The 24,161-nt window shown below is 38.0% G+C and overlaps 1 protein-coding gene across 2 annotated transcripts; it reads right to left on the reverse strand.

The window, feature by feature from the left end:
* LOC113095732 (E3 ubiquitin-protein ligase pellino homolog 1) lies at positions 1 to 23,503 on the reverse strand. 2 transcript variants are annotated; one of them, XM_026261080.1, is made up of 7 exons: positions 23,082 to 23,503; positions 8,686 to 8,888; positions 6,031 to 6,160; positions 4,902 to 5,003; positions 4,471 to 4,668; positions 3,751 to 3,939; positions 1 to 1,925 (listed from the first exon to the last, which is right to left on the reverse strand). In XM_026261080.1, the coding sequence occupies exons 2-7, from the start codon at positions 8,763 to 8,765 to the stop codon at positions 1,347 to 1,349; spliced, it is 1,278 nt and encodes a 425-aa protein (XP_026116865.1). In that variant the 5' UTR covers positions 8,766 to 8,888; positions 23,082 to 23,503; the 3' UTR covers positions 1 to 1,346. The 2 variants fall into 2 exon arrangements, with proteins under 2 accessions (XP_026116865.1, XP_026116867.1); XM_026261082.1 differs by having other exon boundaries at positions 8,686 to 8,917.
* Between the last annotated feature and the right edge of the window lie 658 nt (positions 23,504 to 24,161).

Consider the following 24,161-nt stretch of genomic DNA (forward strand, 5'->3'; position numbering starts at 1 on the left):
TCAAGAAACATTTCTTATTGTTAATGTTGAAACCAATTAACTAAATACATTTTATCTCACTCTCTCTCTCGCTCTATATATTAAATATATTATATGAAATCTTACTGACCCCAAACTTTGAATGGCCATTTTAAGTATTAACTCTCTAGTTTCTTGTACACAGGGGGAGTGTCATTTATTTTGAAAATATTGTTTAATATCCAATTTTAAACATAAGGAGAAAATGACCCTTTCTACTGTAATCAACTGTCAGTAGCTGTTAAATATAAAACAATAACACCTCAATTTGCTAATTAAGAGAGACTAAAACTGACCTATAAAGGAGGTAAAGGATTTTTCCAGAGGTTAGTGCTGCTTTTTGCACTACGGATGGAAAATACTTCCCAGTGTCTTCAAAGTATCCAAACAAGGGCAGTCATCTACACAGAAAAGGCTCAAACAGAAAACAGGGATCTTAAGACACTTAAGCGCACACGCTTTTGCAGCTTTGCAAAGTCACTGAAAGGGCATGAGGTTTTGGCCTGTGCTTAAAGGGAGGTGAAGATTTTTAGGCCTCTTGAGCTTCCTGGAGTTCATTTCTCTGAGCATGACCTCATTGGTTCAGTATTGCAAAGAAGATTTCACTCACACAATCATACGTGAGAACAAATGAGGAAAAATCGGAATGCTATAGCGAAGCCTATAATGGAAAAGACTCACAATAAAGAGAAAACAAAAAACAGCTACATAGAACTTAACTCCCCAAAAACACACCTATACATTTTTTTTATCTTTGATAAACATTGATAGTGTATAAATAAAAAAAGCATTAAGTTTTTAAGTTAGACATGGAAAACAGTTATCTGGAATCTAAATGTAGTTGCTGCTCTGAATTATTGAATAAATTGAGTACAGGTAGACTTACAGATAGTCTGTAAGCTCATTCTTAACATACATGGATGGTGTATTGCCTCTTTAATGCTGAGTGTTACTACTAGCAAATAAACACTGTACATGTCAGCATCTGTAATGGCCACGCCCACCACTTCAAATGACAAGCAGAGCCACCCAATCAGAACGCTCCAATGTGGGTGTGCATGTGCTCTGCTGTTCTGAAGAGGTCTATTCCTTTTAATTTTTTAGCTTTTATAATCTTTTTATTTGAAAAAATATATTTTAGTTTTTCTCTGTAGTCGAAAAAGCAGTAAAAAGGTAACTTACAAACCAGGAAGCAAGGGGGAAAAAACAGTCTGAGAGCACTGAAAATGGCATCTTTATAAAATCAAATTATAGGAACAACAGAAAGAAATGCTTGGCTAATGTTTGTCAAATAGGTTACTGGGGTAAAAGGACACATGCAGGTGTACTTAGTCCACGGGCCCCTGGAAGATCAGTCTGATGTATCCCTGCTCACCGCTGAGCTGTTGGGCGCAGAAAGGGCAGGCAGCGTGGAAGGTGTGCGTTCCGTGAGGAAGAGGGATTTGACTCCAATACACCACTGTTTTTTCTGAGCACACGTGGCCGCATGGGCTGAACGCGTGAGTAGGAGGGGCCGCATCAAGATAAAACCCTGCCTCACAGCCCAGCCACAGCGGCACGTACGGCCCACGAGCGCGGCACATGGGACATTCCCGCTCACGGCCCTCCCTTCCGTCTCGCTCAACATCACGGTTACCCCAGTTGTGGTATCCGTGAACATGACCACAGTTTAGGTAGACCCAGGGCTGCTTCTCATCCACTATGTCCTTCCGCCTCATGCTGGGGAAGGCGAGGGTGTTGAAACCCACGGGGCACTGGGGACGAGCAGCATTCAGCTCTTGCCGGAGCGCCTCCAGGTGTTTGACAGTGGGAGTGCGGGAAAGCCCTTCAGCAGTACGCCACAAAAGAGTTGCTCCACAGAGATCAATCAGAGAGCCGTCCACTAACTCTTGAGTCTCATTCTCCACCTAAACCGAGAGAGAAAGAGACCAATGAGGAAAGGGAAGATTTAATTAAAAATATACTCCATATTCATGCTTTAATCACATGATGCATGATTAAAGCAAAACAAAGGCAGATTTTATCAGAAGATGCAGTGCAGAAAGTTTGCCTGCAGGGGGGAGTAAATGACCAACATTCGCTGTACAGTACATTCATTACAAAAAGAGCCCCACAGAAAAATGACAATAATATAACCATTTACTGCTAAATATGTTGTATGTAATTCATGCATACATAAAATGTGCAAAACACACACCCCTTATGATTCAGGCATTCATCCAAGAATTACATAATTCATGGTTGAGACATATTTGACCCTTTAGTTTGACCTTCACCATATTGCTCAGTTGGTCTCACACACACATCTGTATGGACACTGTGTGAATTGTGCAGTGTCTGAACTGTCTTCTGTGAAGGTCATGAAGTACAAGTGCAAATACACTATTTGAGCATGCATGCATGGAGGTTGCGGTTTTCTTTGCCCTCAAAGTTTAAAGGTCCCATAATACGTTATGTATACAGTACTGAATATCACGTAATGTATACAAATGATAACATAACGGAAATGCTAGATATGAAAAAAAAACATTAATTATCATTTCATTGAATAATTCAATTTAATAATTGAATTTAAATTAAAACATTTAATAACAATAATTTAATATATTTTTATTGCAATTATGAATGCTTAACTGATGTTGTTTTTTATATATGATATTCACACAGAATTAATATTAACAATTTTAAAATATTTCACCAGTTTAGAATCAGCAAGAACAGTAATCACAAAGGTTTACTGAAAACACACACACACATAAATACACGTGTGTGTGCGTTTGTGTGTGTGTAGTAACAATGTAAAGGTCTTTACTGTCACTTTCGATCAATTTAATGCATTTTTGCTCAATAAAAGCATTTGATTCTTCAGTATATGAGTATTTGAATATATGAGTACTTTTGGACAGTAATTCTTCTATAACTTATATTAAAAATAAAAAAAAATTGTAAAATGGTAAAATTATATCTAGTTGTGAGCACTGGTGGAATTGGTTCAGCATTAAAAGTGCCCACAGACAAAATGTTATGTCCCAGCTTCTGAACTACTTGACCGTTTCAACAGCGTCAGGCCAGAATTTGAGCAGTTGTGCTGTAACCCGATCTGTTCTGAGTCAGTAAAGCTGAACATCTGTGGCAACCCAGCACTGAGGCAGCATAACAACCATGTTTAGCCAGCACTGAGCCATCAGCAGGACGACTCAGGAGCAGGCCATGAACAGCAATCAGGAGCGTGTTTGTTCTGCCTGTGACAACCCAGATTAATGGTGGGCCTTAGAGTGCATGCGTATCAAGAGAGAGTTTGAGTTGTGATCAAGAATACATAAGCAGTTTGATTTGTGCTCTTCACTGTGCATATCTAGGAGTCTTTACAGGCCTCTTATTTGTCTAGACAACCACTGAAGATGATGACTTGTTATGAGCACAGAAGGAAAGTGTTGAGAGCAGTAAATCTCATTGGACCTCCTGTCTGACGCACTTAACAGATCAACTCCAGATCATCTTACAGCTTTGTGTTACACCGGACAGGGCAAAGTGGTCTCGCCTGGGCTGCTACTGTGGCAACAGCGTCCCAGAGCAACCGGTCAATGGCACCAGAATGCCCGAACGTCCTGTTTTGCAGGGGGCATATGACTGTTTAACAAAGCTTCCATTTCAGAATCCCAACTGATACTGCATTACAGCTTTCACAAATGATGCTACATTTAAATACATAAGTAACATCTGCGCACTGACCATTTTCCCCCTCTGCTGAGCCGACCGTGTCTCTCTCAGGGTGAACACGTTTCCACACACTGAAATCTCTCTCCACACACCAGGTTTGGAGTCCTCTGTGAAACCATGGCGAGGATGCATTACCAACACACCGTTTGTAGTCAGACCATCCATCTGTCCATCAGATGTCTTCCACTTTGCTGCTTTCTCCTGTAAGCCAAAAAAAATATTTATTAGCATTTTATTTGAATAATTAAAGAGTTAGCTCACCTGAAAATGAAAACTGTCAACATTTAATATGATATTCCAAACCTGAATGGGCCGACATTCTTCTGCTGGAACACCAAAGAAGATATTTTAAAAGGACTTTGGGAACCAAACACTGGAGCCCAATGACTTCCATTGTACGGAAAAAGACATTACTCAAAATATCTTTATGTTTCACAGACGAAAATAAGTCATATGGTATTGGACCGGTATGAAAATTAGTAAATGACCTCAGGATTTTTTATAAATGTTAAAATCACTATTGTAGGTAGATGATACAACATTCAAGTGCTTCAGAAAGAGAATACCTGTGCATTTAAATCTGTTCAGATTCCAGATCTGATTTCATTATAGATTTGTATATATTTGGCCTAACATCAGTTGTTTATGCTGCTTAAAAGCAGTGCTGGTTTCTCAGGTCAAATCACCCACTGTCTTTACATAAGATGAAGTCAAACTTCCTCGCTATCTCACCCCGAGGAAGATGTTCTTGGAGGAGTCGAATCCGGCGGCGTAGATGCGGGCGGTGTAAGGGGGCGTTCGCTGACATATGATCCGGCATGCGAAGCGAGATATGGTGCTCTGGACTGACTGAGTGTCAGAATTACTCTGACTCCCGGGAACCGTGTCGGTCACCACAAAATCTATTGGACTTTCAGTTGAGCGGCCAATCTGAGATGCAGAGAGAAATTAAACCTCAAACACTGCAGAGAAACACTGCTAAGCTTACATCACTGTACACAATTACAGAAACAGAATCAAAGAAGATGCTAGTGCCACCTCTTTTCTGCTTAGTGAGGGCATTATTTCAGGCTGACACTTTGAGTAGTAAGATTAATGGATGGTTCTGAACACAGTCCAAGTAGTAGTCCTAAAGGACAGCTTAGTCAGCAGTGAGTCGGTACCTGAAACATGTCTGTATTGCTGTCTTGAGTGTACTCCACCACCACTGTCTGTACACGGGACAACGTGTAGGAAATACTGTGCTGATCCTTGTTACTTATGGCCTAAAGAAAGAGAAATAATAAAATAACATGCTATTCTCACTGCCATAAATAAATATATTATATGGCTTTAAACATCTTTTATATCTCTTTTTTATGTAAATATACTTGAAGTAAATGAGTAATAAAGTGCTATTATTTATAAAATCAATTAAAAATCAATTAAAAAACATATATACAGGTATGCATGCACTATTTGCAGATGTGAAAAAAGCTGGGCAGCACACAATAGTCGAACAAACTGTGGAATCAGGCTGAGAGCTGTTTGTGTGTAAATGTGTGTGTTTATGAACTAGCCACAGAGAGGTCATTCATGAGCTCAACATTATCCAGATGTGTGATTGGACACACCCTGTTCCAATAAAACTCAAGCCCACCTAGCTTTTACAATTCAACCAAAATTACACTGGATTCTAAGGAAAACATTTCAGGATTTTTCTCCATATAATGAACTTCACTGGTGCTCAACAGTTTGAACTTCCAAATTGCAGTTTCAGTGCAGTTTTAAAGGGCTCAACACGATCCAAGCTGAGGAATAAGGGTCTTATATAATGAAACAATCATTTTCTTAATTTTTTTTTAACCACAAATGCTAGTCTTACACTAGCTCCTTTCCAATGTGACTATGTAATGTTTGAGGTAAAGCTAATTGAAAGACGAGCATTTGTGGTAAAAAAAAAAAGGACCCTTTATTTCTTTTGAGAAAATGACAGAACGTTTCGCTAGATAAGACATTTTTGGTTGGAAATTTGGTTGTTGAGCACCGCTGAAATCCATTATTTAAAAAAAAAAAAAAAAAAAATTCTGTTATGTTTTCCTCAAAATCCTTAATTTCTTTGTAACTGAAAAAAAAAAGTCACAAACATCTTGATGAATAGATGACAGGTAGGTGAGTAAATTATCAGGAAATTCTGGAAGTTAACTACTTAAGATAGTCCTGTGTAATGCCTACAGAAGGTGGAGGCTTTGTTTATGTGTGTGTGTCTCTGTGTGTGTGTGTGTGTGTGTGTGTGTGTATGTGTGTGTGTACCTTGGCAGCCTGTGGGGTGCAGGCTACGTGTACAGTGCTGGGTTTGACTCCATTGGATTTGGGTCTTTTGAAGAGGGCAAATCTGCTCTTCCTTCTACCCCGGTCCCCGTTGGGTAGAGAGCCATTATACCTGCATAAAGAGAGTGGGAAATTCTACTGAAAACACCTGCACTCAACACTTACTCCACCAATAACAAAGCCACAGGCAACAGATGTGAAAAAAAACATAAACAAAGCCTTTATGGAAGATATTCGATCCAGTGCTTTTCTAAGGAAAAGCAGACAGTCATTTAGGTTGTCTAAAACCAAAATCTAACCTAAACCAAATTCCACACAAAAACCATTCCAGGGTCACAAAGTTTATTATCATCTCTTCATAAAATATATCTTTAGGTGAGATGACATACTGAACCTGACACAACCTCATAGCAAGTTTCTATGCTTTTGTCATGAAGCCTAATAGGAGTAATGCAATCATGTGCAGGTGGCCACTATCCACAGAGAAGGGATTGAGCAGGGTTAGAAACACAGTTACCAGGTTTCCATCCAAAGTTGCAAATTTTACTTATGCACAAAATTGAAAATTTAAATACTGCATAAAACATTTGCGAATAAGCACCGTTTCCATCCAACGAGTCAAAATAGAACAAAATCGTCACTTCCTGGTAGAACTGACACTAGGCTATACATCACAATAGTGATAATCAATGTCACTACATCCTACATACATATAAGGTCTGAAATTCAATTCAAATCTGATCTATGGAAATGTGTCTTGACCTGTATAATCAGGTCGTATTTCAAGTTTCTTTCGTAATGGAGTATGCGACATGTAAAATCACACACAAAGTGCAGAATTATTAACAACTGATTGAATTCACTCATTAATCCACACATGGCATTTTGACCAACAGTGTATCTTCTGCAGTGTGCCTCAGCAGGAGAGCCATCCTCTTCATTTTGCCATCATTTTGCTCCACAATGTCAGCAACTGTCTCATGCTGTAATGCTGACCATTATCATTATTAAAAGAACCAATAAACAGAATGAATGGATCTGATATAATTACTTACAAAATGGCAGTGTGAACATTTAGTACTAAAGATTAAAGCAGGCATTTGAAAAACTAATCTGAACACCAAAACACTAGGAACACTACACCTGCTATGTCTTGTGGTTCCCTCTGTGCTCCACCCTGTCATTCACTACCCAAGGGTCTTTCACAGACACAGTGGCTGCAATGTGAAGTGAATTTGGCATTGTGTGGGTTTGGGCTTTAGATGCTTTATGATGGATTTTATTAAGTCATGAGTTTGCATAAGGAATGCATTGACGCTGTTGAATGCATTCTCAACATATTTTGGCAAACCCACATTTTCACAATGTACTCTATAAACAAGCAAAACAACCTGGCCGATCGTGCTTGTTTCTCCTGAGGCTTTCCTTATAAAATTACACTCCCATTTTATGGCCATAAGAAAAATGCAATTAAGACATCTGGGGTTTCCCACTAGGTGACATCTTCAGCTTGAGTAAATCTGAAAAAGCCTTATGTTCCTTACGGCAGAGACTTTCTATGATGATATCAAAAACTGATGTGTCGAGGGGAAAAAACAATGTTAATGAACAGTGAGTCAGCATGGAGAGGGAATTTCATGGACATGATGTATGTACGCACACAAAAACCGAGCAGGGTATTTCCACAGCAGCATTTTGTCATCTGCATTCCTTCCTTCAGTAAACACTGAGAGAGAGAGAGAGAGAGAGAGAGATAGACAGACAGACAGAGAGAGGTGTAGATGAAGGAAGTCTTTCAGTGTCAGCTGTTGCTGGGAGGAGAGAGTGAAAAGCAGAGGGAAAACAAGGTGGTGGAGGAAAATGAGCCATCTCATTAGAAGACTGACTCATGGAGCAGCAGAATGTGTGTATGTGTGTGGTCAAATAAGCTCAACAGAGCTCTGTCAGAGCTAGAAGCTCAGTAACCAAACTTACGTAATGCAAATATAATTTCCAAGAGGATTAATTTCTGTCACTACAAAGATGAAAAACAAAACGAAACTTCCAAATAAATAGGGCTAAACTATTTAGGGGGGGAACAATCAAATTATGTTTTTTCTCACAAAAATTGTGATTTAAAAAATAAAAATAGCACAATTTGATCGAAATGTTGTGATTATATATCAAAATGTCTATAAAATAATAAATAATTACATTTTGTTAATGAAGCACTATTAGTTATTATATGATTTATATCTATGTACTAAACACTAACAAACTAATAAAATGTAGAGATATTTCACTGAAAAATATGATAATTTTACATAAAATTACTACAATACCATTTAAAGCCATCTTAATTTCTGCATTTTCAAACGCAAAACAATCAAACTTTTATTTACAATTAAACTTTTCCTGAACGCATGTTAAAGTGAACTAAACTCAGAGCAGATGCAGAGACGTCCATATGGAAGCCCTTACATTTTGCCCACAGTGAAACAACAACCGAAACATATAAAACCTTCATGCCATCTGACTCTGTTTTCAGAAACACAAACACTCGCATGCGAAGTTGTCACGGAGCATTGCAAACGATTAACTCTGGTACGACAGATGCTGCTTCCTGCTGACCCAAGGTCAAAGGCCAGAAGGTCTTACCCGAGCACGATGAGTTCTCCATATTTGACTGGCACTTTGGTTGACGACGTGGAGATGTTTTCCTGGTCGGGGGAGAACATGGATGCAGTGTGTGTGGGGGAGGGGGGTTCTTCTCGCTCCCAATGTGAACGCAACACAACCACACACACTCAGCTCTCAGCTCTGTCTCCTCTTCATCACCATCATCATCATCCTCAACATCACTGCAACAGTAAAAAACAGAGAAAGAAACCTGTAAGAAAACCGTAAAACGACTATTTTAGTGATGCTTTTACTTTGCATATCATTTAGGTTAGTAAACGACAGGAAGGAATTATAAAATTTCACAAGACATCACTTCAATGTCCAATATTCTACAGTTTTGACCACACACTTCCTTATAGTAACCTGACTTACAGTACAGTTTGTGCACACAGACATGATATTAAAGTTGCTAAAAAGATCTAAAGGGCAAATAAAGAAAGATGGTGATCAGCTAAACCCAAACACTTAGACAGAAACCCATGCAGCTTAACAGCTAGAAAACCAGTCAAAATAACCCAACAATCATGGTTAAGAACATCTAAATAAATAATCTTGCACAATTACCTTTTCTATACAGAACGGTTTGCATATCATAAATGGTCTCTTCCTCAAGTGAAAATGGATTTTAAAACGACTGAACCATAAAGAAACCATACAGTGTGAATTGAGACTGTCTAGGTCCAGCCCACTGGTGCACTGGGAGACATTGTGTGTGAAACCTGGCCACATTTTCATATTACAACATGAACGGAGGTACAATAAATCACTCAACACGAGAGCCGTGTCAAGATTATCATGATTCCTCACTTTATAAACCATGATTTGAGAGCTTTGTCCCTGAAAATTCAGAATGATGTTTCCTGTAGGGCATTGAGGACCAAGTGAGGTCATTGGAACTGGTGTGTTACTGAGTAAACATCTGTACCAGTAAATATCTTATCCTGACAAATTCTATTCAACAAGAAAAACTAAATAAAAGTTAAAATAATTAATAAATAAAACAAATATAATAGGGGTGCTCCGATCACGATCGGCCGATCGTTAATGCGCATCTCGTCAGTAAAGCCGGTTCTCTAATCAGCGGTTAATTCCATCAGGTGCGTGATTTCACATAGAGCAGCTGTTACTACACAGAGCCGTTGTTAACTGAGAAGATGCACCAAAAAACGCTGAAAATGAAGTGGATTTGCGCATCTTCTCTATTAACAACGGCTCTGTGTAGTAACAGCTGCTCTATGTGAAATCACGCACCTGATGGAATTAACCGCTGATTAGAGAACCGGCTTTACTGACGAGATGCGCATTAACGATCGGCCGATCATGATCGGAGCACCCCTAAAAAAATAGTATAAAAGATGATAAAATTAACAATATACAAAACATTATAAAAAATATAACATAAAAAATAAAATAAATCAATCAAAATCAATAAACAATAAATAAAATAATGATGAAATATATAAAATAAAATTTAAAAATGTAGGACTGAACGTGATATTATACATCAAGAATTGAGGTGAAAAGGGTTACATACTACAATGGTGCCAGATCATATGCAGGTTTGTTAAAATAATGTCCAAATAACTCTTTGGCTACTGTTGAACTATTTACAACAGAAAATAAAAGCCAAACAGTACAAACAAACTTTATTTTCTTTGGAGAAACATGCAATCAGGCTGTGTATTGCATAAAAGGTTTCCATGTTCATCTTTTCTTTTGTAACATTCTAACATTTTTTTTTTCTTTTGTAAAAATGTGAATATGACCAGGAATGTGAAATTAATTACATGGGTTCATGGTTTTTCCATGTTGGCTTTAACATTGCCAACTTGTATGTATAAGAGCTCGGACTCTTCATGTCCATCCTTTCATTCTTTGTCCCTAAAGAGCGACGCCAGCTACCCCGGGGATTCACCCGCTTTCATCCCTTCATCCAGACAGTCTTCTTTATTCAGACCTTACTCCCACAGCGATCCCTGTCCCATATATCAGACTGTTGCTACGGACTTAAACTGTGTGCCTTATTGCTGTGCTTTAATCACTTACTTTAAGGGTGTAGTAAAGAATGTGGCCGTACAGTCCCTGAATAATACTTTAAAAAGGGATACGAGTGTTAATAGATCACATGCGTAAACTGCACTCAAATTCCTCACAGCCATACAAAATCAACAGCTGCCCACTGATCTATAATAATAATAATAATAATAATAATAATAATAATATCATATATATAGACCAGTGCACCTGCCCCATACACACAATCCTGATAACAACGTCAAAGCATGTGTTGATGAACTAATGATGCACAAAAGCAGCACAAAGCAACTTACCACTTTTGCAATCACACAGCATATAATTCCTGAATTGTTTAAACACTGGAAGAGATGTTGAAGAAATTTAGGACTATAGCAGTCACTCGACTAAAAAGGTTTCAGTGTGCACAATTTCTGACTTTACTCTGAGTATGAAAATAGTCTAATCTCAAAACACTTATTTTGATTTAAAAAAAAAAATGGCTGGCTGGAGAAAAGAAGCTTAACTAGTAATCTGCATGTCTAACTAACAAGTGAGCACAGAACAGTAAGTGAGTGCTGATGATACAGAGGGAAAATAAAGAGGTGTTTTAAGAGGCAACTGGCAACACTACTTACAGTCCTTCCTACACCACAGAACAAGTCAATTTGTCACACTACCATACCACTAAGTATAATAACAGCAGTTCTTCCTCTTCTTAGAAATCACACTTTTCTCACACGACATCTATACTAAACGAGCGAGGGCGAGAGTGTGTGAATAAGGAGGTTAGAAAGTGAGATAGCCAAAGGGAAAAGAAAAGGTAAAATCTGCTTTACAACACAACATCTTCCAAAAGAATTGTATTATGCAAAATTTTACAGCAAAGTCAACCTTTTTAAAGAGAGATAGCATGAACCTGTATCAATGGTTAATTTGTGTGTTAGTTAGTATCAAGCCTGAAAATCCAGTAATATTAACAGGAAACACCACAATATATTTGCACAGCAAAACACACTTGATGACATCCTTTATTGCAATTTCACACAAAAGGTAATTCAAAAACCACTTAAATTCATTTGGACTAATGAAAGGGGGAGAGAGAAAACAATGGGAAACCGATAGAGAGAATGAGAGGAAAAATACTCTTTTAGAAGGTCATCAGATTTATGCGTCACTCATGCATGCAGAATTCTCTGAAATTTCGCTGTTTTCTCCAGGTCTCTCAGTTTCACACACGAAACCACCTCATTAATCAGTAAAACAACCAACACACTCTCTATATCTGCACACCTTATCTCACCACAGAGAAAAGTTTCTATTTCATGAAACCAAAGTGAAACAGTAACATAAAGGTTTGCATGGTTATAGTTTTACCTCTACAACATTAAATAACCTTGTTTTTTCTCTCTCAAAGAGTTACTAGTTCAGGAAGCCATTTTACATTCAGTAACTGGACCAAAATACAGTACGGGACAAATACACATTTTTTCGCAGAGACCCCTGTATTTATCCTGATTTGACTCGCACTTCCCCCCTCTGTATAATGACCTGAAAAATAACCCGAACACATGAGGAACGAGACAGACCAGGTTAGCGTTAAGCCTGAACAGGACTGTGACTGAGAATGATACATGCAAAAAAAAACTATTTTAATAACAACAACGTCACGCACAAAACTAGGACTGTTTCAGAGTTGAGATGTCAATGACCACACAGCTCAGCCCACGGCTTTCACAAATCAAAAATACTGAATATAGTTCAGCTTTTGTTTCAGTGCTGGTGAGAAGCAGGGTGCCAGCTCATAATAAATCTTCAATGCACAGAGAGATGCATTACTATGGCTCGTTGCAGTCTTTCAGTCATATAATGTTAGAGAATGGGAATTAAGGTTTTGAGAGACCAAAAAACATAACCAAATAAAATCAATGTAAAATGTAAAAAACTAGAAAATGGTTTCCAGTGGTGTTCTAGACGAAAATTTGGGTGTGGGAACTACATTTTGGCTATCAGGTACAGATTTAGATAATTCTAATTTGTAATTATTGTGATCTCAAGTAAGTTACCGGATGTTGGAGGGAAATGATTATTGAATTATATATATTTTTTTTTTTACAAATAAAGTGACAGGACCCACCACAGATCCCAAGAACATAATACAGCTTTGAACTGTAACCTGGTGTTACCATTCCTCTACAACTTTGCAGACAGTTTAGGTACACTGATGTGCTGTTGTCTGTCCAATTAACTGGAAGCAAAGCAAAACCTGCCAGACTTCAGAGACGTGTATGTGTGTGTGTGTTCAGTTACACACCCTGAAGCCACTTATGTGCTCAGGCAACTCCCATAAAACTCATGCATTCACACACATAAAAGCACACAGTTTTACCCAATACAGAGTTGGTTAGGGGGAGTGCCAAATGAGAATTTTAAGACTCCTGCTGAATCATGAACACAGGTTCTAGCATCGCTTTGCTGTCAGGGGAGGTCTGAATTATAATCCTAACAGTGAGGAAAACTCCTTTCATGAGGGGGTATGATGTGGACGCTTAAACCGTTCCCACCGAGAAATTAAGGAGACATATCAGTGGCAACTGTGGTCTAAAATAGATCCAAAAGTAGAGAAGGAAGTTGAAATGAGAAGTTAGGAACCAGAGGGGAGGGACACATCTGCATTCAGCATGGGCATCTGGTCTGTTGGTTACACGAGCACCACATGTGGGTGATGGGAGTTTGAAGAGAAGCATGTTGGGTGTGCAGCTGCTTCACAGCACAGGGAGCAGACGAGTGGTACGCACCCACCGAACACCTGTACGCATTGCCAACCACAGGCTAACTAGAGCGGTCTGGATTTGTACTAGGGCTGAAACGATTAGTGGCCATTATTGAAAATATATACATATATAAAAAAATATATACATATATACAGTACAGACCAAATGTTTGGACACACCTTCTCATTCAAAGAAATTTTATTTTCATGAGTATGAAAATTATAGCCACAGTAATTTAATTTCAGTAAGCACTGACAAAAAGTGGCCTAAAGTTACCCTTTAGACTTGCTGAAAAACAAAAATCAAAGCTTGAGAAAATATTTCAGCTAGGAACAACGGGCCTTTGAAGAAGTGAGAGAAACATCAAACGTTTCCTACATGCCGCTGTGAAATGTTTAAAACCAGAGGTTTTTCTAGGGCAAGGGACAACTGCCAACCCTACATAAACACTATGGAAATGCAAGTGGGTGTCCTTTTTTTACAATGTGGTCCTTCTTATACAGGTCATGCACCACTGAACACAGAATCATATCGGGTTTTGAGCAAATCAAAGAATTTAAACTGAAAACACACAAAATATTAAACCACTGTACTACTTATGAACCCAACACAGTTAGAAACAAGCAACAAGTGTCTTGTATTGGTGCCACGTTTCAAAGAGGATGTTGAGAAAGATGGATAAATTAAAGATCAAAAGAAAACAACAGACTAGTAGAACTAATTAGCTTCATGGGAACCAAGTCTGTGGCTAATCTAAACAAGTAAACCTTTATGTCTGAGAAAGTGACGATAACCGAGTCTGAACTAGCTAATAAACAGTCAGTGTTTATAGTGTTTCTATAAGGTGAAAACGGAATTAACCTGACCATATTCATTTACCAACACACATTCCATGAAGCTGGTAAATCTCCACAGTACTGTTTGGATCACTCACTGGCCATTAACCCATCACCGAGCTAGCAACCTAATTGGCTTTAGACGTTCTTTGAGCAACAAAGACTTAAACCCCCTTGTATATCTATCTATATGTATATCTATATGTGGATAGAGTAGGAAAATAGAATGTAAAAAAATTTAAATATAGACTATGTATATGATATTTATACATGCAAATGTACATTAACTTATGTGCAAAAAACAAGTGCAGTAACGTGCAAAACGAGTGCAACTACACGATACCAATAGCAACAGTAACAGATGTGCCAATTGAGATGAGGCTACATGAGTAATATTAACAAATATACAATGGTAGTAGTAACAGCAATAACATTACAAATGTTCAGTGAGATGAAACAATTTGAACCAACTGTTCTCTGAGATAGATAAGCCCACTAGCTAGCTACTGGTTTAAGAGTCTAACAGCTGAGGAGAAGGGGTATGTTAATCTGGAAGTCCTGCAATTTACACTGCAGTCTGTGTTGGGGATGGGTGGGTGGGGTCTTTAATAATGGATGCATCTCTTCTGTGGACCCTGTGATGGTAAATGGCCTGCAAAGAGGGCAGTGGAGTCCTGATGATCTTCTCAGCAGTCTTCATAACTCTCTGCAGACCAGGGTTTCCGTTGTCCGGTAATTGCCGGACATTGGCCGGAAAAAAAATGAAATGTCCGACAAAATTAAATCTCTCCGGTCAAATTGTCCGAATAAAATTGCCTAATAATCCCGCCCCCCCTAACACAATCTGAATTTGAGAATAAGCCTAAAATGTATAAAGCAAAAATACACCGAACTTTGGCTATGTTATGAAGGAACAGGCTCGTTTGAAAGTTATTAAACATTATTACATGGCTTGGTTGAATTCCAATGTTGAATGCGGTCTGTTATTTCTTGATATCAGACCGCTGCGAAGCACTAGCGGCGCCAGGATTTTGATTGTAGGTGGGCCTCCAGAAAACTGGATGGGCCAGTTAAAATAAGCCAAAAAAAAAAATAAAAAAATAAAAACTGGTTCCCCTTTCATCTCCGTTTCAGCGCTATTCTGGGCACTGAGGACAGCGACTCAGTAGCCTACCTGAATTTAATGTGTAATTAGCATAGGTAAAAAAAAAAAATTCATTTTAAATTGTTAAAAAGACATTTCAAGCTTTCTTAAGATAGATTTCATGTCTGTGAGGCCTACGCTGAGTTTCGTTAAATTAGGATGAGATGCACTCCAGTTCACTAGCAATGCAAGTGGCCGCGAGGGCACAATTGCTGCACATTCATATTTGTACAAATTGCTGCACATTCATTTCATTCTGAATTTTGCACACATAAGTTGAAAGGCATTTGTTTGTGCATGCATGTAAAACATATCTGCAACTTTTATCAAGTTCACTGATAATTATGCGTGCATTTATGAATTATTATCTTAATCTATAATGAAACAAGGATGAAACATATGCTTTGTTTGTTTAGAATGGAATGGATCGCAAATAGATCCGAATGAAGAAATGAACCATAGTAGAAAATATTTTTTTTTCCGTCTATTTGAAAGTTAGGCTAATAAACATGTTGCATTTGGCGGCCTGATTAGGTCATTTTTTACGTTACATAGCCTGCCTCCAGTTTTCCTCACCTTGACTAATTAAGAGGCGATACTTGACCGGCATATCATCAAAATGTCTCGAAAAGGAAACCTCTGCCGGTCACTTTGACCGACACCATTTTTTTCTAGCGGAAACTCTGCTGCAGACGTTTGCGGTCTCTTACAGTAGTACTGCCATACCATGCAGTGATGCAGCTGGTCAAGACGCTCTCCACTAAACAGCTGTAGAAGTTGTTGAGTATCTTAGGTGACATGATAGATAGAGTTCTCTTCTTTTTCCTCAAGTCCACGATCAATTGCCTTTGTCTTGGCCATGTTGAGGGTAAGATTGTTGTCCTCGCACCATGTCACAAGACTGGCCACCTCCCTCTTGTAGGCCGCTTCACCCTGCCAGTGATCCGTCCTATCACTGCGGTGTCATCAGCGAACTTCAGTTAGATGTTGTCCTTGTGGGAGGCTACACAGTCATGTGTGAACAGTGTGTAGAGGATGGGACTGAGAACACACTCTTGTGGGGTGCCAGTGTTTGTAATGACAGTATCTGAGGTCCTATTTCCAATCCTAACAGACTGCCAGTCAGGAAGTCTAGGAGCCAGTCACAAAGTCTGGGGTGTAGTCCAAGTACAATCAGTTTGCCAGGTCAAAAGAAAACAAGCACTCAGTTTCAAACATAACAACAGACAAACTAGGGCTGGACCAGAATGTTCGATTATACATTCGATTTTGAAATTCAAATATTCTTTTTTTTTTTTTTTCTTCAACACCTGACTTTCAACACCAACGCACTTAAATGCACTTAATTTACTTGGAAAATACTTACAAATCCTACGGCAGCCATACAAAAAAATTTACACTAGCCCAGCCTAATAATAATTGGTCTATATTCAAAGAATAAATAGAACTCAGCAGCAGCTTACTGTCAGGAATATGTCACGCCGCACCGCATCCAGTGTAGACACGGCGTTAGAGAGAAGAATATGTTCAGCCCCCTCACTCCAAAGCTTTGAATATTCTGTGTTTATTACTACCGAAGCTTAGAAGCACAAACAATGGTATTTGGACAAGCTCTAAAACAAACTGAGTGCAAGATATGCATGGGGTGTCCCAGAGTCAGGTGACTGATTAAGACTGTCACTAAGAATACGACCACAGTTTCACCAGCCAGCTCTTGAAGATTTTTGAATGTGTGTTTCCATTAAACTTGTGAAGTGAGGAAAAGGAGAGGAGTGTATTAACACACACACACACACACACCCACCCCTCCATCTGGTACCGATTACACCACAAAGAAAGAGACCTCTGCAATGCCCCACCCTCCCATGCCCACATAGGAACACATGTATGCACAGGGAAGCATAACGGCATGTCCTTTAGTACTAAATTGTTCCACAAGAGCAGTTTAGATGGCTCTCAGGCATCTCATGTACTGACTGAAAGTAACTTATCAACAGACATCACTTATATTGAACATTTGACAAACTCTTATGAAGACTGTCTCACAGAATTCCTCCAAAGAAGGTTAAATACAATGCAATTGTTAAAGGCAATTCTGCTGTATGAACAATAGCTACATTTCATTCATTAAAAAAATATTCATTTATATTATAAACTCATAATGCGGAATCTATAAACTAAGAGAGAGTAAGCAATATAAATCTGAAGATAACCATCTAGGAACGAGAAACGGTTTATGAACAACATTCAAGCTGAGCATGACACGGTGAAATGGCTTGCTTGCTTAAACGAGTGTGGAACAGACAGATGGAGGGAGGACAGGAGAGAGGTGGGGATGGGCCGAGCTTCAATTTCAGGAGCTTTTTAATTATTCAATGAAATGAGCACTGAAACCTAAGAGAAACAAACAGACTGGACTGTGACAATGAACTAACCATGCAGACACGCACACATATGTTCTTGAAACCACAAAGAAACACAAATGGTATTGAGTCTCCATGAAACAAAGGTTAGCCTTAAAAATACACATCTAAAAAAACACTTTCTGATACCCAGGAAAACACAATGCAGTCTTCCCAGAAAGTGTCAAATGATCCCAATGATCTAAAAAAGTGGGGGACGCTCTTTAGATATGGCTGTCTAAACAGGAAACAAGGCATATTCCAGAGAAGTCCATATGCTAACACTAATAAAAACGGTTTAAACATCAGTCAGCTGGTTTTTAGATATACTTTAGAGTAGTTCAAAAGGATCCCCTCTAAATTACGCAAGAACCAGATACTCTGTATGGCAGAGCACATCCTTCTGCCCATTTCAGCTTTGACTGGCAGAGGCTGACCTCAGTCTCCATGACAATAACTCATTTACAGCCCGCAGTGATCAGCTCTGGCTCTCCCCAAAGGAAGTTGAGGGGAACAGAGGCGTAAGATGGGGGTTGGTGTGTCCTTCAGGTCACATGACCAATCTCATCTTTCACACAACAAAAAGTGTGCAGAAAGCGAGAGTCAACAGGACATATTATCAGAATCAGGTTTTATTTGATACGTCAGGTACCTAAATTTAAATAGAGCTCAACAAATACACAAGGCTGAACTTTCAGAAGCCACTACTCCAGTTTTACGTGTCACATTATCCTTTTTTTGTAACAATGTAAACATCTTTACTGTCACCTCGCCCTCCTAGTTTACTGTAAAGACAATTCTAACCAGCCATTTAAAATATAACATACATAAATTCAGGTGTTGAAACTACAAACAAAACAACTGAAGTAATTTTTTAGCACAGGCAAGTATGTGAGAAAAAGAGAGGGAGTTCTTCCTACTTCCTTTTCCTCTGAGGTGCCCAATGTCTGACCTAGTTTCCACAATATACACCATCCTCAAAAATGTATTCTGTACTGTAGACACAAAAAAGTGGCCAAAAGACATTAACTGATATGGTACTCATTTGGTACAAACATTTCGTGTAATTAGCAATGTTGACATCATTTTTGCTGCTTAATATTTAATATAAAAAAAGTTTCAGACCATTCTATTTTTGCATTAAATCTTATTTACACAATTTAATTCAAATCAAAAAACAACTGCTCATGGAACATGTTAGTAGCATCTTTTTTTTTTCTTACACAATACATACATTTACTAAAAAAAAAAAAAAAAATTTAATCAGTATTGGAATCATTGATTTAATCAGCCATAAAAATAATGATTGATGCATCACTAATTAAAATACTAAAAGGCCTCAAATTGGAAGGACAATCTGGGCTGTCTTTTTCTATCAATTCCTCAATAGGTAGATCTTTGATAAAAAAAAAAAATCTTGGCCTTTAAAAGGTTGGTGACCACTGATCTAGATGATGCTGTACTGTGCACTTGGGTCAATTTCAATTAAATAGACATAATCGGTAGTTAACATGATGAAAGGTTTCTGGAGGCGATATTTAAATGCAGAGGTTTGGCACAATTTCCAAAAAAAAGCACCGTGCTCATTCTTCAAACAAATGTATATCACTGGAAAGTATAACGTGATGTGATCGGTCAAAAAGTGGGTGGGTGAGATCTACTTTTTCTACATCACAATTTTACTTGGGGTTTACCACTACAAAGTGTTGTGATGCCTGCAAAAAGTGTCTCTCATTGTTGGAAAAGACTGGTGACAAGCAGATATAAATGATAGATTCACTGCACTACTGCAACTGGAATTACTTACAAAAACAGCAAATAAAAAGCTAAACTGAACGTTGTTATTTTTAACAGAGAATGAAGGCATGGCTGCAATGAGCTCCAGAATCAATTCAGGCTTATTGACAGAAACATCAGCCAGTTTCAGATATCTGATCTGCTGCAAACAGATCAGGCGCCTTGAAGGGCCATGAAACTGGTTAGCTGGCTGGCCAGGTTAATTTCAGGTTAGTTTGCACCAATCCTGGGTTTTAGGTACCATGTAAGTGGCTTGGCTTTTAGCAGCATTCAATTGCCATAGTAACTTACACTCCATGGCTAACCTGCTCCGGGACAGGTTATGTTCTGGGTTAGAGATCTCAAACTGAAGTTGGACCAATCAGATGTGAGAGAAGTGACACGTCTTACACAATGTCACTCCTCCAGTTTATCTTGCTCAAAATTAAAGGTGACTTATTCTAAAAAAATATATATATATAGAAGAATTCTGGCATTAATGATCATTATCACTGAGTCATTCTATGATTAATATAATTATTGTGATTCATATTATTATTATTAATCTTTTACACACGAGCAATTTTACAGTTTACAGTTTTTCACACTTAATGCCACACTGGATAAGATGTAGTGACTAAAAATGAATCATATACCAGAAGTCTCATGAGAGACATGAGATCATTTTAAAATACAACAGAGTCAGTGCGGCTACCACACTTGAGGGAATACATGTAATACACATTACATAAGGTGATGTGTACACAAAGACAAACAACATACTCAAATCATCAGTACAGCAAAAAAAATACAAAGCCCTAAGTGTCAAGTGGAGGTAACCTTTGCCCTTGTTTGAAGCAAAGCAGTGAAATGACTAGAGTCCCTGGTAATGTATCAATGCAAAACAAACTCAGAAGGAACAATTCTCTCTCTTACATTTAACTCCACAAACACAGAACTGTACCGCTTATAGAGTAGAAAATGACACCATTGTATTTCATTCAGAAAGTTCAGTTTATATTACTGCAATAATGTTCTCTGCATCAAAGCTCTCCTACTAAACTTACCAATGAAGTTTATCTAACAAAACGTACTTAAAATGTGTTTAAACCACATACACATAACCCAAAAGATCACTTCAGATGACTTCAGTTATTGTTTGATCTCAAACTTAATTTAAATTGAACTGTAAACAAAAATGTAATAAGTTCATTTTAAACAAAGCTAAAGATACAATTCAGATAAATGTTTATGTAAAATGTAAGTTTAGATAATGCACAAATGTCACTAGAAGAATTATTTTGGCTTGCAGTGTAAGCATCATAATGTAAGTACATGCATTAAAATGTGCTGTGCAGGTTTTTACAAGCCAAGCTTAAAATGCAGCAATCATTGCACTGCCTCTCTATCCAACAAATACTACAAAAAAAGTAATTTTCCAAGCTTCAGAAAAATTGTTTTAGAACTGGAAGTGGATGAACTGGAAGAACTGGAAGTTTCCCATTCCGGCAGTATGCATGAATGTGAGAGCAGAAACCATGGAGTGACAGTAAATGTTGCATTTAATGCGCGTTACTCCATTAATTGTTCTAATAAATAATTCAGATGTAGCAACACCAGCTGGTACCAAAAAAAAAGGGGGGGGGGGGTTGACTGACATCTTGACATCAGCACGGGAACGGGACAAAGGCCATATTGGGTCAGACCAGATGTTCAGTCTGCTTATGCAAATGACTCGGAGCGTTTTAATACATTAGCAAAAAACAATGACACGTCTGTAACGAGCCCACAAAAGCCAATGCAAATTCTGCCCATAAAGAATATGGAGTGCACTGCTTTCTCAATTATCATGACTCTCCATTGGACATGTTCAGTAAGCATGAAAAGCTGTGAAGTGACTAAAACACAAGACGCAAAAGAAATCACAATATTTCTATGTACATGACAGAGAAATATAACATATACAGTTGGGAAAAATGTTTATTTGATCCCCTACTGATTTTATAAGTTTGCCCACTTACAAAGAAATGAAGGGTCTAATTTTTATTTAACAGAATATCAACCAAAAAATCTAATCGGTCTTCCAGCATGACAATGACCTAAAACCTACCACCAAGGCAACAAAGAAGTGCCTCAAGAAGCAGCACATTAAGGTCATGGAGGGGCCTAGCCAATCTCCAGACCTCAATATAGAAAATCTGTGGAGGGAGCTGAAACTTTGCCAAACGACAGCCAAGAAACCTTAAAGGGGTCATATGACGTGATTTCAATTTTTCCTTTCTCTTTGGAGTGTCACAAGCTCTTGGTGCATGAAGGAGATCTGTAAAGTAGCAAAAAACTAAATGCTCAAATCCAAAGAGATATTCTTTATCAAAGTCAAGACTCTGTCACGGCACCCTAAAACGCGCCCCCACATGTCTATGTCACTATGTGGAAATATTTGCGTAATGCTGCCCAAATGTTTACAAAGGAGCATTAAATTTCTGACGAGCGCTTGTGGAGATTGGCCAATCACAATGCATTGGGTCAGTTGGCCAATCAGAGCAGACTGAGCTTGTCAGAAGGAGGGACTTTGTAGAAAAGATTCGTTTGAGAGAGGCGGGGCATAGAGGACGTACAATAATTTGAAAAATAATGTGTTTTTTGAAGATTGAAGCATGTCAACATATTCTGTTACACCAAATCCAAAAAATTAAGATATTTAAAAAAGCATCATATGAACCCTTTAAGGATTTCGAGAGGCTCTGTAAAGAGGAGTGGAACAAAATGCCTCCTGAGATGTATGCAAACCTGGTGACCAACAAAAAAGGTCTTACCTCTGTGCTTGCCAACAAGGGTTTCTGCACCAAGTACTAAGTCATGTTTTGCGTAGGGATCAAATACTTATTTCACTCACTGAAATGCAAATACATTTCTAACCTTTATATATATATTTTTTTCTGGATTATTGGTTGGTATTCTGTCTCTATATGTTAAAATAAACCTACCATAAAAGTTACAGGGCCTTAATTTCTTTGTAAGAGGGCAAAATTACAAAATCAGCAGGGGATCAAATTAATATTTTCCCCACTGTACATATAACTAAATGACACTTCTTTGCACTGCTAAATGATAAAAGTACTTCAGTTACAGACATTTAATCTTCCCTTTTAGAAAAGGACAACATCCCCATGCCAGTTTATCTGATAGAGTGAAACAATACAATAAACATACCTAAAGAGCTGTGCACATAAATACTGAATCTTGAAATCAAAACAATATATTCTTAAGCTTAAAATCATTCTTAGGATAAAGTCGATATGATACCCGGAAGATATAATAAACGATACAACGCTGCGAAAAACAAGTCAGCATCAATAGTAAAATAATTGTTATTTCATAACATACAAGCATTAATGTTTATTTTTCTAGTGAATGAGGTACTCACGGAGGTGCTGGTGCGTGTTTTTTTTTCCCCGAGGCACGAACAAAGAGCTTCTCCGTTAGCACGGGTTTACCTACAACTACTGTATGACTGTGTAAATGATTACAGAAAATAAAACAAACCAGAATATAACACAGAGAGAGAGAGAATTAAGGACGAGGAGCCTTTAAGGACACGAGGCTAACTTGCTAACAAAGGCAGGTGTTGAGAGTTCTCCTCAAAATTCAAACAAAAATAATCTCTCTGCCGTTCAATTTGACGTGGTCTCAATCCGTTTCTGGCTCGGGAGAAGAATAGAGGATTGAAAGAAAAACAATGCCTGTAAAATGATGCTGTCCCCCGGCTGCTTCTAGAGAGATTGTAAACAGACGATGGTGTTTTGTGTTGTAGTGGCTAGAGACCAGATGAGCGGAGAAAAAACCTGCCGCGTCACTGATCGGGTGAAAAGGATTCTGGGTAATGTAGTTTTCAACACAGAGCGAGTCAGAAGTTCAGAAGAAAAATTTTACCTGTTAGGTCTCACATGTATCATATTGTATCATAAATCTCATATTTGAACTGCGCGCACGCCCACAGAGAACAATCAACTGCTTTGATTGCCATATTCAAGAGATATCTGTACAACAGATCAATTGAGTAAGCTAAGTCCCTAATGGATATTATTAACACAAGCATGAATTTCTGTGTAACTAAGTACATACAAAAATACATTAAATTTATTGGTATAACTTAATAACTTAATTTTATACTGAATTTTCAGGAGAAAAAAAACAATTCTGCTTGTCATGAACGTGTAAAAAATAGTTTATTATTTTATCATTTAAATGTATTATGTATTTGAATGCTACCAGATGCTACATTGAATATTATGGTAACACTTTATTTTAGTGGCCAATTCTCACTATTACCTAGTTGCTTATTAGCATGTATATTATTAACATATGACATAGGTTGTTTATTAGTACTTATAAAGCACTTATTCTGCATGACCATATTCTACATTACTAATCACAAACCTAAACTTAACAACTACCTTACTAACTATTAATAAGCAGCAAATTGGGAGTTTGAGTTTATTGGTTT

Source organism: Carassius auratus, unplaced genomic scaffold (genome assembly GCF_003368295.1).
Source record: "Carassius auratus strain Wakin unplaced genomic scaffold, ASM336829v1 scaf_tig00215781, whole genome shotgun sequence".
Taxonomy (NCBI): domain Eukaryota; kingdom Metazoa; phylum Chordata; class Actinopteri; order Cypriniformes; family Cyprinidae; genus Carassius; species Carassius auratus.